Below are 16,687 nucleotides of genomic sequence, written 5' to 3'. Positions count from 1 at the left end.
TCTTAAACTTTGCTCTTTTGCTCATTTCTTGTTGACTTGTTACCAATTAGCATTGAGGAAAAGTTCCATTTTTTCACTAATGAAGCATAGGATAATCTTCTTTAGTATAGGTTTTATGTGATGCCTTTTTGATTTGGTTGTTAGTGGTTTTCAAAAAAATGGACAACGAGTTTTGGTCGTAATTAATATTTGTAATTATTTGATTTTTATCGCCTCTTTTCTGGTAGTCATATTATGGTAGTCACAGGCCTCATCGGCCCTTAGGTTGTTTTACTCAGTTAGTAGTTTGTTGAGCGATATGTTGATATGTTATTTTTCTTATCTCCTCCTCATTTGGTAGACATTCAAGTGAAAAATGTAGATGAGGGGGGTCGGAACTTTATGTGCAAACGCACATTACCGAGGCGCATTGTTGAATTTTATGTTAGAAAGAAATTGTCTGTTTTTCATTAGTGTTTTCTCATAAAGGGGGAAACCTTTTAGACAACTTATGTGCCGTTTTAATTCATTCGCTTTTGAATAAGCTAATAATAGGATTAAAATTACTTTATAAACCCGAGAAAGGAAATGAAAATTTTCATGGAAGCTTCAACTTTTTTTTCCAAATAACGTTTTAATAAAGATTTTTCATAAATGTTTTCAGGCTTGCTATCTGTCAAATTATGATTAAACCAAAAGATGAAATTTAATAACAAAAAAGTTTGTCTTTTACATCTGATCAAACCTGATGCTGACCTAATTCGTTTTTCCTCTAGTTCGAAGAGTGTGAGAGTCAATTCAGAAGATGCCTGCGTGGCTTTTACAAAGTCTTCTCCTGGATCACTTCACGTAAGGGCTGCAATTATTTCAACAAGTATCAGAGACAAGTCTGCACGTGCATCCAAACATCACCAAATTCCACGCCGACCGAGGCCAACGTCACCTGCCCTTTGTACAATTCGAAATCCTCATGACCCATCCCACGCACTTTTGAAGAAATACTAGACTACAAAAAAAAGATATCCATATCTTTTGAAGTTCAAACAATTTTTTATTCATCTAAAGTGGTTCGTCTTTCACATTTTAGCAAACAATTGTGTGTTTGGGAGCAATTTTGACCATTTAAAGCATTTATCACAATTTTCATTGCAATTTTAGGATGCAATCTTTTCTTAATTTGAGGTTTTAGACGTTTTTTAGCGGGCTTTTTTCCCTAAGTTTTCGCAAATTATCCGTACAAAGCGCCCTTTTAATTTAGTACTCAAAATCATTATGTTGTGATTAACATGGCAAAAACGTTGTCTATGCTATCGATAGAAAACAAATATATTAACAACAATACTTCCCAATGAAGAAAATGTTTCTAATGCCTATCAGACCTGTAAGCCTTCAGTTACTCTGTACGCTGTAGCCAACGTGGCTGACTCAAATGAGTATAGACAGGGCTAACAATATCTGAGTCCCAAAACTAGATCGATTGAGTTTAATAGATGCCCATGTTTAGGTGCGCGACCCTAGACCGCTCTGATCAGACCATTTCCCAGACTTTGCCGTCTTATCAGACCATCATGCGACCCACAGCCCTCTGATCAGACCGTAGTGTGACCCAAGAAATTGTGCTACCAAAAGACTATCGTGCGAACCAAAACCCTCTGATCAGGCCATCGTGCGACCCAAATATTTCGAGCGACTCTGGTGCTACCAAAAAGTTTGTGCAACTTTCGTGCGACCAACGCTCCCTCTGATCAGACCATACTCCAAACTTTGTCCTATGATCAGACCATTTCTGAATACATGTTATAATCCGTTGTTATTCAATTCAAACCTATACACTACTCAACTTAAAATTTAATAGTTTAGTATATCTTGTTAAGGTTAGGACAAAAGTAATTGGTAAAAATATAAACAGAAAGTCATTTTGAAGTGCCTGCAACATTTATTTTGAGTGATAAAAAACTGCAGCCAAAAATATTGTCAGTTAATGCTTTGTGGTTAGATTTTGGGATCATTGTCCAGACTTTCGTGCAGTCTATGAACAGATTATAGCGCGGCTTTGCCTTCTGATCAGACCCTAGTGCCACCATTGTCCAAACCATCGCGCGACTCCAGAGTTTCCCAGACCATGTATTTTGGGTCCCACCACGCCACCAGTGTGCGACCCAAATGGTCTGATCAGAACGGTCTAGGTTCGCGCACCTAAACCTGGGTGGAAAAAAGAACAATCGTCTCTGACACAACATCAAATACTGCCTTAAACAATTTTTCAGGGACCTCAATCTCAGCTAAAAACTAATAAATGTGAGTACAGTGAACATCAAATAGTAAATTTGGATATTTCGAGGGTTTTTGGACATTTTAGTTACCTTTACTAAAATCAGTTTGAAATTTATTAATGTGGCCTGAAAATTTAACTTATCTACAGACGTATGACTTGGACGGGCATTTTACATCGGAAACTCAACTTCGAAAGTTCAGTTTGAAAAAATTCAGTTAGGAAATTCAGAACTTAAAAATGGCGGTTGCGGAAAAACTCCACTTGATTTTAGATAGGAAATAAACCACCACGGAAATAAACCCCCACTTTACTATTAAAGAGCTCCTCATTTAGCGCGTTTGGCCATGGCTCACGTGCCTTGGTCATGCCTCAGCGGCCCGTGGGACTTGCTATGAAACTATCGCAACCGAACAAATTATCACAACCAAAATTCTAAAATTTTAAAATGGGGGTTTATTTCCGTGGGGGTTGTTTTCTGTGGGAGTTGATTTCCTGTCTAAAGTTAAGTGGGTGTTTATTTCCTAGACCCTAAAAATGGAAGATTACTCTGCTTAGTTTAGTTTTCAAGTATATTTTTTCTGTTTTCAAACATATCCATCTGAAGTTGAACGGCTCGCAAACCACTGGACTAACGTGATACTGACGTTTGTTGAAACAGCTACTTTGAGCTTAGGCTGGTTAGCCTGACTGCATTATACGAGGGGGGGCGGGGGGGGGGGGGGGGGTGGGGTGGGGGGGCTGTATAAAAGAGGGCGTGGCATTAAGTTGCTATGGGTCAAGACCACATGAAATTGAGTTTACTGTAAATTTAAATGTACACCTAACACCTAAACAGCAGAATGCAGTGGGCGAGGTTGGAGGAGGATGTTGAGAGGGGCGGTGTGGAGCGTCCCATGCATTACCGTATCATGAATTTAAGTCTCCGCGGTAGTTTCAGCGCATCGCATACTCAAAAAATACCAAGACTTTTAGAGAACTGCTCATTAACTTGATGTTTTTGTGCCTAAGCAGTTAATCTTGTTTCTCAGGACGACGTCAACAATTTATCGATCAGAGAGAGCGTTTTGATAGAAATAAATACAAGGCGGCTCGGTAATGTGCGATTGCACATAAAGTTCCGACCCCGCTCATCCACAATTCTGGCATAATTGTCTACCAAATGAGGAACAGATAGAAAAACAATAAAATTCAAGTATTTTTTCAAAAAAACTGGTGTATGAACGAAAAGATAGCCTCCAAAGCAAACAACTCAGTGGAGTAAAAAAAGATGCATTAGATTGATGAGATATGCCGATATTAAGAAAGCGAGCGAAGACGAACGCCAAAATCAAACAACAACAAACATAAATTACATCAAAAAATTGATGTCCGTTTTAAAAAAGAAAACTTAATAACAAAGTCAAAATAGCGTTAGATGAAACTGAAAATAAACAAAATAACTTGTAATTCACCAGAAAAAAAAATGGTTATTCACCAGTTCATAAAAAAGCTTGGTAACTATTAGACAAAAAAGAACAGAAACTTTGAAAGAACAGAAACAGACAAAATTTTCAAACAGAAGTTTGAAAATTCGCTGAATTTTTTTTAAAAAAACAATTAATTCCAAAGTAATCAAAACCATTAGGAATCAACTAAAATATCCCATAGGTTTACAATTATTAATGCTTCTATAGAAGGGAATTACGAACTCTTGGTATTCAATTTTTTATGCAGTTACAAAAAGAACAACAAATAGACAACAAACTAAAAATCAATTAAAACTTGCCAGAAAAAGATTTGGAAGCCCTAAAGCCATACTTTGGTCCCCAAAATATGTTCAATTGCACCTTCGTCGAACACCAATAATGTATTATGTGACCGCTCTTTAATGAAAATAAGCAACAATTAGACAAAAAAGAAAAATGCAAAATTATGTAATACTTGTTTTTTTTCGAAAAAAATTTATTTCCAAAGACATGATAGCCATTAATTACAAAATGAAAAATATGAATAGGTTCGTCCAATTTTTCAAAGGAAACCCTTGAGACCTGCAATTATCCAGAATATATCTTACGTCTACAAAAAGAACGATCAAAAATTCATTTACTTTTTTTGTGAAAAACCCGTTTGGAAGACAGTAAAGTCATGACGAATTCTTTAAAAACATTATATTTTGTGACACCAATCCCTTTTGACATCTTCCCTTGACAAACATAATGCCATCTTTAACCTTTAATTAACGAGACCAGGTAACAAACAGACAATAAAACGAACAAAATTGCGAATTTGAAATGTTTTTTTTTTTTCATTTTGGAAAACAATTGTTTTCAAAGTCATGAAAGCCATTATCTATCTTCTAACATCAGAATATCGGCTCATCTACTCTACCAGAAAACCCCAATCAAACCGGGTCATTGTACGGAAAAATAAATACGACTAAAAAGACAAAGTAAAAACAAAAGTTAAAGACATTCTCCGAGAAAGTATTGTCGAAGCGGTAGAGAACCACAATCTATCTTTGAGGATCTAAATATTATCGAATGTGGGTTTTTTTGAACGCGAAAAATGTGATATATGAACTGACAATAACATGATAATTTGACAAAACTAGAAAACATGAATATTGGGCAAACACCTAAAAATTTTAAAAAAAAGTTGTGAAATCTAGTAGTATAAAAGCCAGAACACCATAACTTAAGGCGTAAAACCGCAATAAAGACTAAACTTGAAATCAGCAGAAAGAAGGAGCACTCTTTGATTGCTTACATTAAGCTACAAGTTGACCAAATTAAGAGAAAAATGGAGGCAAAGTTCAATAAGCCAATTTTTATTTAAAAATCAAATATTTTAAAAGTCAAAACGACCATAAGCTTTCAAGCAATCAACTAGATAAAATAATTTTGAAATAACTAGGAAGCCAATAGGACCTACCACTAGTGAGCTCCTTTTTCAATTCCATTTTCAATTAGGAAGTTTTATTTATAGAGCACTCTCAACGGAAGTTGAAGTGGAATTAGACCCCTTTTCAGTCTACAAAGATTGTGTTAGTGGTGTTTGGGTGTGCACTTGCTGCAAATTTAATCAGAGTGGACTAAAGAAACTTATTTCGTGCTGTCTGTTTTTGATGAAAAAGTCTGAATTTTGTGAAATATTTAGCCGGAATTTGTGACAAAAAAAATTCAATGAAAGTAGCCGACAATATATTTTGTCTTTAAACGTAAAATCAACATTTTCTTGAAAAATTTTAAATTTTATCAAAATTGGCAAAATTTTAGTCAAAATACCAAAAAAAGGTGAATGAAATCAACGGAATTCACTCTATTTTCTCGAAAGTTTAAACCTCGATATCTCCCTGTCAAAAACGAAAATGAAAAAAATCTTTTTAATTCCATATTCTACGCTGGACAAGTTTTCTAATTATACCAGTCTCAACTCTCTACGATGAATATATCGATCGGCCAAAATTGACTGAACAAAAAAACTGACTGAACAAACTCAAGGGGGGTCGGAACAAAAATAGTCATATATTGACATTCAAGAAGCTATAACAATTGAAGTGGTCATTTTCTAAAAAGTTGTGGTAATAAAATGAATTTACCTAAAAATGGGTGTAATGGTCGAAATTTGGGATTCATATAATTTTAAAAACTAATCCAGGAAGGTTGAATCCGTGCAAACCTTTAAATTGTTTTTGAAAAGTTTTCTAAGTGCTCTCAAATTGGTTTTCCATCAAAAATCATTAGAAACAGTTCAGAACGCATTCTTTGAACTCAGCTAAGTGCAATTGACTAACTCATTGGATCACTCAGCTCATATAGTATAGTAGCTAAGCAATAGAGGCCTTACTGCCTTTACAATTTTGTGCTGTTTAGTGTTGGAGCATCAAACAACTATCACAAAATTTTGACTGAACCATTGGGAAGGGTTTAGTTTGCAGACAACCACTCAGAATCTCAGATCAAAGAAAAATCAGCTAAAAATTTTGACCGAAAATTTTTTCATAGGCAGACTGCAACAAGCAAACTTCTATGATTGTAGGACTAAATGTTACTAATGAAAAAGTTCAAAAACTTCAAGCAGCGTGAATCTATACATCGATAACTCGAAAAATGGACCTAATTTCTGCCTGGTTGATCAAGGGGCTAAACGAAACATTAACCGACTAACGTCGGACAAATGGATCTCGAACAACAGGCGGGGCAATGTAATTCAGGGTGGGCAGTGCAAAAACATAAGACTAGGGAAGGATTCAATCTGTGGACCTCGCGCGTGCTAGACTGCAGCACTTTCCACCCGCATTTAAAGACCGTGAGCTCCCTTACAATGCTTTATTTTTGCAACACAGCCTTAATGAGCGCAATTTAGGTGAAGCAAAAAGTCAAGTCAAGCGTGCAAAAGTTACCCAAAGTGAAATCGAAAGAATGTTCTAGAAAAACGGTCAAGAAAAAATTTTGCTTCAGAAAGACACGTTTACAATAATTGCCTCAAACTTCGCTCGAGATCAATCAACAGGTTGATTCATTTTTCCAAAATTGGAATGAATTAAAGGCACCTGTTTTGGCCTTTATCTTGACGTTGTTCCAATAGAACAGAAAAGGCAAGACCAATGAATGGGATTAATGCATTGTCTAAGTCTAAACTGATACTTCGCTTCGATGGCAACGACGTGTGGTCATGCCTAAGTTAGCACAGGATAATACAGCACAACCTTTTCATTTGAAACAAACAACCTAACGCATCTCTCGTAAACTTTGAATCTGGCCATTAACGTGGTCCATTGCCGCTCTTTTGACACTCGCATATCCATCCCACTATGTTCCCAAATCCTGACTGATTATTGGAAAATTGACAAGTTTACCTATCATCATTCAGATGTGCACAACCATATTAGCCGTTTAGTTTGTCTGGTCACCAATTGCTTAAGTTGAAATAAAAACTGGGTTTTGTGAAAAATGAATTGAGAATGTTCTTTATCATCTATGCTACTGAAGAAAATGACTGACAAACGGGCTGCTTTCAAATTAATAATAATAAATTAATCGCTTCATCGAATGAGAAGAAGCAACAAAGAGAGAAGATAGAACAGCAATCGATTGAGCAAAACTGCCAGGCAACTGTTTATTCACTACATTTGGACAATCGATCATATAACTGCAACACAGTTATAAATGCAATATTGGTATAACTTTATCTATTCGCCCAAGTTAGGTAGGCCACATTATTATTATCACTATAATAAAAGGTGAATGTTAGTGTCTGTTGGTGTGCATTACTTCAACAACTTCACGCGTGATAAATGCGCATTTAAGAGTGACAAATCAAATAAAAAATGGTTAATCGGAAAACAAATGCAATCAATTTTTAAACCAAATATAAACAAAATATGCTTTTTATTTAATTCTCGTGCAAATTTAATGTCCCTAATTTCTTTTATATTTCAGCAACTACATTCATTATAACATTGCAGAGATAGGAGGAAAACAGGATATAATTTACTTTTACTACAAAATGTGTCAAATATTAAAAATCCTAACAAAACCAACAATACAGAACGCTTTCTTCTTATTTTAAACAGCTCAATATGTTTATCTTTTTCCAGCATAAAATTTATTTTAAAAATTCAATTTATCACAACAACTGAATTGAACTGAATGAGCTAGCACACAAGCACTGCTAGTCGGTCAGTATTAAATGTAATAGCTGTTTTGGGACAAATTTTATCTCTCTAACTTAATGGGTTGGGTTGCATTTGGTGAACAACTGGGGTAAAAGGTCGTGGAAACATTGCAACAATAAACGGAGGAGGCGCAAAAGCATGCTAAGGAGTAACTGGAATGGCCTGCTTCAATCCAAACAAGGCTCAAATAGGCCATGGAATATAACAAAATACATTTTACATTATTATTATTTACTAATAAATAATCGCAAAGGAGTTTGATAAATAATTTGATTCACCAACTTCTATTAGTTGCCGTTGTAGTTTGCACTCCATACACATTCACGTTGTGCACTTTGTCCACAGAGTTATCCGAGGGAACTTGAAGGTACCGGTTGATCATGTTAAACAGCTGCGTGTGTAAAAGTTGAAATGATTTCACACGGTTCAGAAAATCAGCCAAGTTCACACTTTCACTCGAATTTGAAAGGACCAGCACGTCTTTCAAAGGCTGGTCATCACAATCAGCATTGTCCAACAAAGCAAAACACATATCACTAACTTCGAACTTTTTCTGTTGCCCACAGAGGGCCATTATAGTGCAAGCTCCCAGGATAGCCCCATCCCCGATGATATCTACTGCGAGGTAGTTGTGGGACTGTTTAAACATAGGGGGAGGGGGTATTGCGTAACAAAGCTGCATACCGCTCCATAGGCGGTAGAATTCGGAGTTATCAGCTCCGCTGATTAGAGCAGCCAATTTGTCCTGTTGACTGGTCCACAGATTGTGGGCTGACAGGGTCTGGCCGACACGCTTGAGGAATGTGTCGAACACAGAGAGACCGCAGCAGAGTCGTTCCTTGGTGAGCAGGTCCGATTCCCTTACAATGTTAGCTTCTGTTTCTGAGCAGCAGTTCTCAATCACAGACACTGCATGGTGTGTCTTGTACTTGGCCTCCGCGCGCTTCTTTTTCTCCTCCTTGTTGTCTCCTAACAATCAAATAGCGTCTCACAACGAACTCTTTTGCCCGTGAAAAAGTTCTATTTTCATAACCGTGTGAACTACCAGATGATCCTGTTTACATTGATATTGATTTATGATGTAGCTGCATAAAAGTTAGGCAAACGCAAATGGCGTAAAATTTCATTCATTGATGGTGGGGGGTGGTTGTCGAAGAATTCTTTAAATACTAACAGCATCATTTAAATTTAATGTACTCGATACATCCATGATGAAAATAATCCGAATAATAAACATTTTGTCTCTTACTTAGGCATGAACTTTCTGCTAACTTGCACCCATGTTACATTAAATATAACATGAACTATATCACGATTGAAATGTAGTCACAAGTAGTAAATAGATTGGTGCAAAAAGATACGTACAAATCTAGATATGAATAGAATCAATTAATAGCAAAACGACCAAAGGTATGCAAAACGACCAAAGGTAAGCAAAACGACCAAAGGTAGCAAACGACCAAAGGTAGCAAACGACCAAATTTGGCCCTTTCTGGTCTATTGAGTAGTCGAAATCTAACACGTGTAATAATGCACCGCATTTTTGGCTCCCTTGTACAAAGTTTTGAATCCAATTAGAGAGAAAACATGAAATAAATGAATGCGCAATGCCGATCCTAGTTTAAAATACAGTGAAGAATTTTAAATCTGAGGCTGAAATTAGTTAATTAAGACAAATACTGTTAAACAATTTATTTTATTTTGTCATCCGATTTCACCTCTCCTATTTTTAAAGTGAGCTTTCATCAGAAGGAATGAATAAGCAGCTATTACCAACCTGCAAGTCCTATCACGCAGAACTCAAATTTCATAAATTGTCAGAAAAAAAAACGGAAAACGACTGCTGCACCCTAAAATTCAGGAAAGGAAATTTGCAAAAGCTAAGTAATCATCGTTCAAAACAATGCAGAAATTATTCAAAAGACAATCACTTTGAATCAAAAAGCATGCGAATTTGGGTTTTGTGTTTGGGTTTCGCTTTTCAGGCCTTTCGCCGATAAATGACAATACCTTGTCACATATTTTTGCTTTACGTCACCGTTTTTCGCATTGGAAAAATTATACATTAACCACTGAACAGTAACGAAACAAGCATGAAATTTGGTATTTGTATTCTCGGATAACGCAACGCTTGTCCGCGATTTTGAGCTTTTTTCAGTAAATTTTTTAATTAGCCTTTAAAATGCTCGAATTTAACTAGTAATTACTTGAGAATTAGAGGTTTTAAAGTTCTTATGAGCAGTGATGTGGGTAGTTGCAAACGCCTAATTAACTTTTTGATCCACAATTAGAATTACAAGGGACATTTCTGTAATTAATCACCAATTAGGCTTTCTTTCATTTCGGCCTAATTGGCACGTTGTTAAATATCGTGTTTATTAGATACCGTAATCAAGGATAACAGTGATGATCTGCACAATGACAGTGGGACTGAAAACGGGGACAAGATTTTGTCGTTGTCAAATCTCGCATCAAAAAAAGACACTAATTTAAAAACGTTGACAAACTCTAATTTTCAAACTTTGTCGTGAATGAGTGACAATTCGAATAAATTACTCGATAACATCTATTCGCAACGTAATGTCGTCTGCTTTCTTTGTAATAAACTTCATTGATTTTTACTCCAGAAACAAACTTTCTTGCAAGCTTTCTTTTCTGGATGTTTGTTTTTTCACTCTGAGTATAGTTTAGAGTTCCTGGTTGGGCTAGAGTGGCAAATACAGAACATATTTTTCCTAGATTGGCATCGATCGTTGGTTTATCTAATTACCATATCCCAAATGTCAAATAAAATTGAACTTCCACAGCGCGCAAAATTTAATTAAGTCTATTACAATTTGTCACATTTGTGAACATAAAAGTTGTCTGAATTATATTTATCACTTCACCTGGTCTGATGAACTGTTTGGGTATGTTCATCTGGAAAAAAGATGCCTGGATGAGATCCTGAACCTCCTCCAGAGAGAGATTCTGTTCCAACAATTGGACAAATTGGACAGCATTGCCCAAATGGTTAAGGGAGTGCATGAGTTGGACTCTCTCAGGGTTGTGGAAGAGCTGGAACTGATTCTGAATGTACTGGTGCAGTGCCTCGTCCACTTTCACTTGCAGACTGCAAAGCTTGTTCTCATACGGCATCACCTGTCAACACAAAATATTCTATTGGAATCATCGATAGAATTCTAAAATATTCATTGCACTTTAGCGGGAAATAATCAGACACCTCGTCAAAAGGTTGAGGATAAACTGATTAGGAAAACAGGAATGCCTAACTTAATCTAGAACAGTTTACAAAACAATGCCATTTATTTTAAAAACCCTATTATTTTATCAACACCAGCAACAAAAATAACACAACTGACTAACGTCGCGCGAATCGCTCTCAAACGACCGGCGAGCGGTTGGCTTCATCAGTAGCTAGCCAGGTTTTAGTGAGCCTAGCTTTAGCTTGCTCAGACTCTGCAACTTTTAGTTTTCTGGCCTTGTTTGCAAAATATAAAACAACAGCTTCCAGATTTCGCAGTGAAAAAGTTCAGAGCTATTTTTGTCTCTGGAGTTATGTCAAGTAACCCATCTGCAAGACTTAAAAAGCTTCGGTGGCCAGTAATGATCGTTAAACTCAGAAAAGGATAAAAAATATTCAAAAATTCTGAAAACAATTGCAAATTTTAACAATCTTGCCAAAAATTCAAAACATTAAAAACTTCAAAACCATTTAACTGTCTCAAGTGACTATCCAGTATCCCTATTTCAAGCTTTAAATAGTTTCACTGACTCATAAATCCATGCACTTGAAACATAATAATTTCCCAAAAATTTGAAAAAAATTAAATTTTATCAAAAAATTGATCAAGCTGGAGTCATTAAAATATTGATAACCATTCCGTTAACTATAGAAATTATGCGACAACTTATCAGCAAACCTTGAAGGAAGTCCCTAGGACCCTGTGGCCGGAAAAAATGATTAAAAAACTCATAAAAACAAAACTGATAAAACTCATAAAACATAAAAAGATTAAAACTTGTAAAAATTGCAAATATTTTAAAAATTGCTGCTATTAAATCTTGAAAAACATTCCATTACATCTAGAGTCTATACATTAACCTATGATCAAAATCTAGAGGAGGTTACGTTGCTCTTGCGGCTGGAGAAACCTAAAAAAGATGACAAAAAAACTTAAAAAAATTGCAAGTTTGGTAAATAAAATTGCTAAAATTCGAGGTGTTGAAATCTTGAAAAACCTTTTATTACAATTAGAAAATATACATTAACCTATTTTCAAACCCTAGAGGAGGTTCCTCGGCTCTTAAGGCTGCAGAAACCTAAAAACCGACAAAATTTTCAAAACCTTGAAAAAATGCAAGTTTTTTTAAAAAAATGCTAAAATTTGAGATATTAAAAAGCTGAGAACTATTCCATGACCAATAAAAAACTTTCATTAACTTATTATCAAACCCTTCGGGAGATTTTCTGGCCCCTGGGTCTGGTAAAATGTGAATAAGGACAATAAACCTTAAAAAAAGGAATTTGCAAGTTGTCAGAAAAGGTAAAATTTGTGATGTTAAAATGTTGAACCATTCAACTACCATTAGAAACTATGCAGTAACCTATTATAAAATCCTAGAGTATGTTCCTTGACACCTAGGGCTGAAAAATGAAAATGACAAAAATTTTCACAAAAACTTGGGGGGGGTGCACGGGGAGGGGGGCTGATGGAGAGGGGGTGGGCAACAGCGCGGTGGGGGGTTGGGTAATAGTTGGGGGGGGGGGGGGGGGGGGGAGGGGGTCAATAGTGCGGGTGTCTTCAACCTATAAGAACCGCCCTTCACACCATAAGTATAAGTCTCCAAAAGTTTGAGCTGAAACAGAGCTGAAAGGCTTTAAGAGCACTTAATGCCCCCCGTGCGCTACCTGTTTACCCCGTTTTTGAGGGCGAAAAGTCAAAAGCCTCAGACGAAAAATTGGCCAAGCGAAAAAACGCATAAAAAAGACCGACAGGACTAATATAATTGCTACGAACTTCGTTTGAGAGCAATTAACAATATATGCATACAATTGAAAGGCTTTAAAATAGCCTGTAAAGTAAAGCGTGAACTATGCATCACCTTCAAAAGTTTGATGACTTGGTTTGCCAAGCTCACATCATTTATACTATCGCTCGGCGTCAACCGTAATGTCACCTCTTTCACGATTTCTTCGATCAACACAGCAATACCTTGGTATCCCAGCACCTTACATAGAATCTTCATATGCTCCGCTCCAATGAATTTCGAATACAGTTCACAAATCTGTGCATACGCTTTGTTCAATTGTGTAGATCCAAATAGATGAAACAGTTCGACGTGACTTAATGGTTGATCTCTGTGCTTCAAAGGCTGTTCACCCATCCGCACACCAGCATTGCTGACGAGCTGCTTGACAAACCTTTGCGTACCAAAATTGAAGGAATAGCCTGGCAGGACGCTTTGATTGATCTCGTGATAAACATGCACGGTAACAATGCCATAAGGAGCTGTAATATTATTGTTCGCTTCTTTCACTAAATCTTCAAACGTAGGTAATAAGACGAACTCACTCAGCAGTTTGTGGCATAGTTTATTTACTTCAAGAAGAGTGTCTAGTTCAATTAATCCGTGAAGGTCCCGACTTGTGAAACGCCGGAATGCTACCATTAATGACTGTTGGAACAGAGAGTTTATTCTTTGACCAATTACGCGATTCAAGTCAACAGATCGACCCAAGAGTTGTACGTGACGCTGACGCAATATTGTGTCATATCTGATGCCAGAGGGAAACGGGAGATCCTGGCCGAGTTTTGATTTCTCCGCTCTGAACTTCTTGTCGAGGAGCAGACTAGATGACAACACCTTGTAGTGTTGATAGATCTTCTCAGAAAGAGTCACTATTAACTGATCGAAACATAAATTGAGCTCAGCCTCGATTTCGTCGTAAAGAAATTGCTTTTTGAACTTGGTGAGAGCATATGTGCCTGAGTCGTTATAGAGGTCGAACGGGACCAAGAGGTGTTCTAACATTGCACTACAGTCGTCTGAGCTGACAACATGACTGGCTAGAATCCAGGGCATTGACATATCAATTGGAAACTGGATATGTTTTCCCATGGCCATTTCCAAGTAGAATTCCCTGAACCAAAGCTGCGACAAATCACATGCCTCAAACAGGCTTTGATTGAAGTTTAACATGTAGCTCCAGAAATAGCTGTTCTGATGGAATTGCTCTATTGTCTGAACACATGCGCCTTCCAATTCTTTCCTCAGTGAGTCTTTCTTTTTCGATCCTCCAGCCCCGCGCTCACTGAGGGAACTTTCAATCATGGTTCGAACCATGTAAAGCTGAGTACTTGAAGGTCCAACTGACTTTCTAGGCAATACAATCGTGTAGCCTCCTTTAGGATCTTTCTCGCCTTTAAGGGCCGGGTCATCAACAGGTGGACGTTTGTCATTCCAATCTGCACAACAATCTCGGATCGCTTGCAAGTGCTGCTGGAGGTTAAACCTCTTTTTCTTCACAGCTTGCCTAATTGGCTCCCTAAGGGCCAACTGGACAAAACTTTGCAGCTCGTAGTATGTGTAACTCTTAGCGGCTTCAGTTAACATGCTCTCCATTTCGAACATGAGTTTTTGCATACTTTTTATCATTGAGATTGCTTCTACAAGAGCAGAACACTCATCTGGTGTGTAATTGTATTTCGTAACCAAAGCATAATCTGTATCGGCATCTTCATTTACTTTCAGCGCCTTATCTCTTGCTGGGTTAACAAGTTTCCACGAAAACACCTCTGAAACAATCGAATTCCAACTTGCCACTGACCGTAGACAATGCAACGCTGCAAGATAGATGTCTTTATTTCTCTGATCCAACTTCTCGGCTGCGCAATATTCTCCCAACAACGCTTCGTTTCTTATTTTACTGAGCTCCACTACTAACGCGTGGTGCTCCACTCTCATCATGGAAATCTTGTCCATTATTGATGACTGAACACACATGTTACCTGTCTGTGTACAGGTCCAACGCGATGTGTTATCCTGGTAGCACTTAAATTTTTTAATGTATGTTGGAAGCTCGATTTGCATATCACCATAAATAGGCACAACTTGCACGTTTTTGATGAATCTGTCGATTTTAGATACATTGATCTTTTTCTTTTCTTCCAGTTTGTGGATCGGAATGTTCATTCCGTCGAGGAGGTACAGCCCAAAAACCATTACTTTGAGCATTATCTCTTTCTCTTTTGGAAGTACATAGTGCTTGTTCTCATACATAGTGCAGCACGCATTCACAACATCTGCTAATAGATCTTCAGCTCCCTGGATGTGCTCAAGTTTAGTTTGCAAGCTTTTAGATATTTTGTCATTGTCAGCCAAAAACAAGGTCAAATTTTGAGACTCGTGAATCATTTGACTGTCATTCATTTTTTTAAGGATCTGATTTGCACGTCGATAGGCAGCATGATCGTTCTTGATAGACGCTTTAGCATTTTTAAGTGCATCAAGCACAGCAAACATGTTGATGAAACGGCCCAGCGTCCATAGATAGACTTCAGAAACGAAATCCTTTCTGCACATTCGCTTTATTTCTGTAATAAATCTTTCGGTTGCTTTATTAACGAAATAGTAAAAATTCTTCAATTTTGTTATTTCAGGCTCATAAACGTCTATGATCTTCTGATAGACTTCAATTTTGTCGTATTGGTCAGTTGCTGGTAAAGGCTGGGCTCTTGAACAGCATCGCCACGTGTACATCATAACTGCATACTGCTCGCCTTCTTCAAGGAGGGTATTCAGGTTAGCCTGAACGACAGCTTCCTCGTTAAACTTAGCATTACCCATAATGAACGAGTTCCTGTCTTGGAAGTTTGTGTCAAAGTCTGCGCGATATAAAAGACTCGTGGAGTAGGCCTCGATCGCGGGCACCTGATCTGCAATGGAGATCTCGGCGAGGACCCGCACATTCGACAGTGCATCTTCTAACATCGGCATTTTGTTGATTGACTACGCCATCTGAAAATAAGATTATTTTAGGCACTGAACTGAGCAAGCTTTTCTGCATACGCATTTGTTGTTGTTGGGGATTTACAGCTGTGCTGAAGGGTCTAAAGTCCCAGTCATCAAATTAAAATAATGTCCAATAGTTTCTACAGTTTTGACAATCGCAGAACAATTGCCAAGTGCACATATTTCGCTCAGAAAATTTCTTCTCGAAAAAATTCCACATTGTACGTAATATTCGGTTTTTCAGTCCAGATGGTTCCCTTAAGTTTAATAAATTTTCTAGGAGGTTTGCAATTCGCCTAGAAAATGCAATTCGCATTGCGGATCTATTCTGTTTCCCCCTCCCCCAGCTTAGTGGGTAGATGTTTTATGACCCCCGGGCGCATTGTTTTTACATAGTAATGTGCTATATAACAACACAATTTGTAACTTGGGGTCATAAAAAACTGGGGGCCGAAAGAGAATAGATCTCGCATTGCTATAAAAAAGTCAGCCTGTGTTCGCGGAAAACTTTTTGTCAAACAACCATAGATGAAACAAAGATCCCATTTTACGGTTGAAATCTAATTACTCTTCAAAAGCATATGTTCAAGCCCATATGTTTCCCATTAGAGCCCCCCAGCTTACTTAGTGGTCAGATGACGTAATGAGGGGGGAAACAACAACAATGTGAAAGACCCATATTCTCCCGTCGGCATAATGATGTGTAGTAGCAGAAGACATGGATTAAGGGTTGACCCACGGGTTTTGGAACCCTGGGTTCA

The 16,687-nt window shown here is 37.4% G+C and overlaps 2 protein-coding genes across 6 annotated transcripts in view; one reads left to right on the top strand and one right to left on the bottom strand.

Moving 5' to 3' along the window:
* The window catches only part of LOC142350440 (uncharacterized), a 30,658-nt gene extending 29,047 nt beyond the window's left edge, over window positions 1–1,611 (top strand). For 3 of the 5 annotated variants that reach the window (XM_075402308.1, XM_075402290.1, XM_075402300.1), the window contains exon 5: window positions 756–1,144. In XM_075402308.1, the coding sequence (XP_075258423.1) occupies window positions 756–953 (198 nt within the window). In that variant the 3' untranslated portion in view covers window positions 954–1,144. Of the gene's footprint in view, window positions 1–755; window positions 1,145–1,483 lie in introns of those variants that run through there. The other 2 variants (XR_012760882.1, XM_075402314.1) reach the window with 2 other exon arrangements.
* Window positions 1,612–7,170: 5,559 nt separating this feature from the next.
* Window positions 7,171–16,066, bottom strand: LOC142341402 (cytoplasmic FMR1-interacting protein 1 homolog). Its single transcript, XM_075392332.1, has 3 exons — window positions 13,017–16,066; window positions 10,799–11,051; window positions 7,171–8,879 (listed from the first exon to the last, which is right to left on the bottom strand). The coding sequence occupies exons 1-3, from the start codon at window positions 15,909–15,911 to the stop codon at window positions 8,185–8,187; spliced, it is 3,843 nt and encodes a 1,280-aa protein (XP_075248447.1). The 5' UTR covers window positions 15,912–16,066; the 3' UTR covers window positions 7,171–8,184.
* Window positions 16,067–16,687: the final 621 nt, after the last annotated feature.

Source organism: Convolutriloba macropyga, chromosome 1 (genome assembly GCF_964194025.1).
Source record: "Convolutriloba macropyga chromosome 1, txConMacr16.3, whole genome shotgun sequence".
Lineage (NCBI taxonomy): Eukaryota > Metazoa > Xenacoelomorpha > Acoela > Convolutidae > Convolutriloba > Convolutriloba macropyga.
This window is presented reverse-complemented; position numbering and strand designations above follow the sequence as displayed.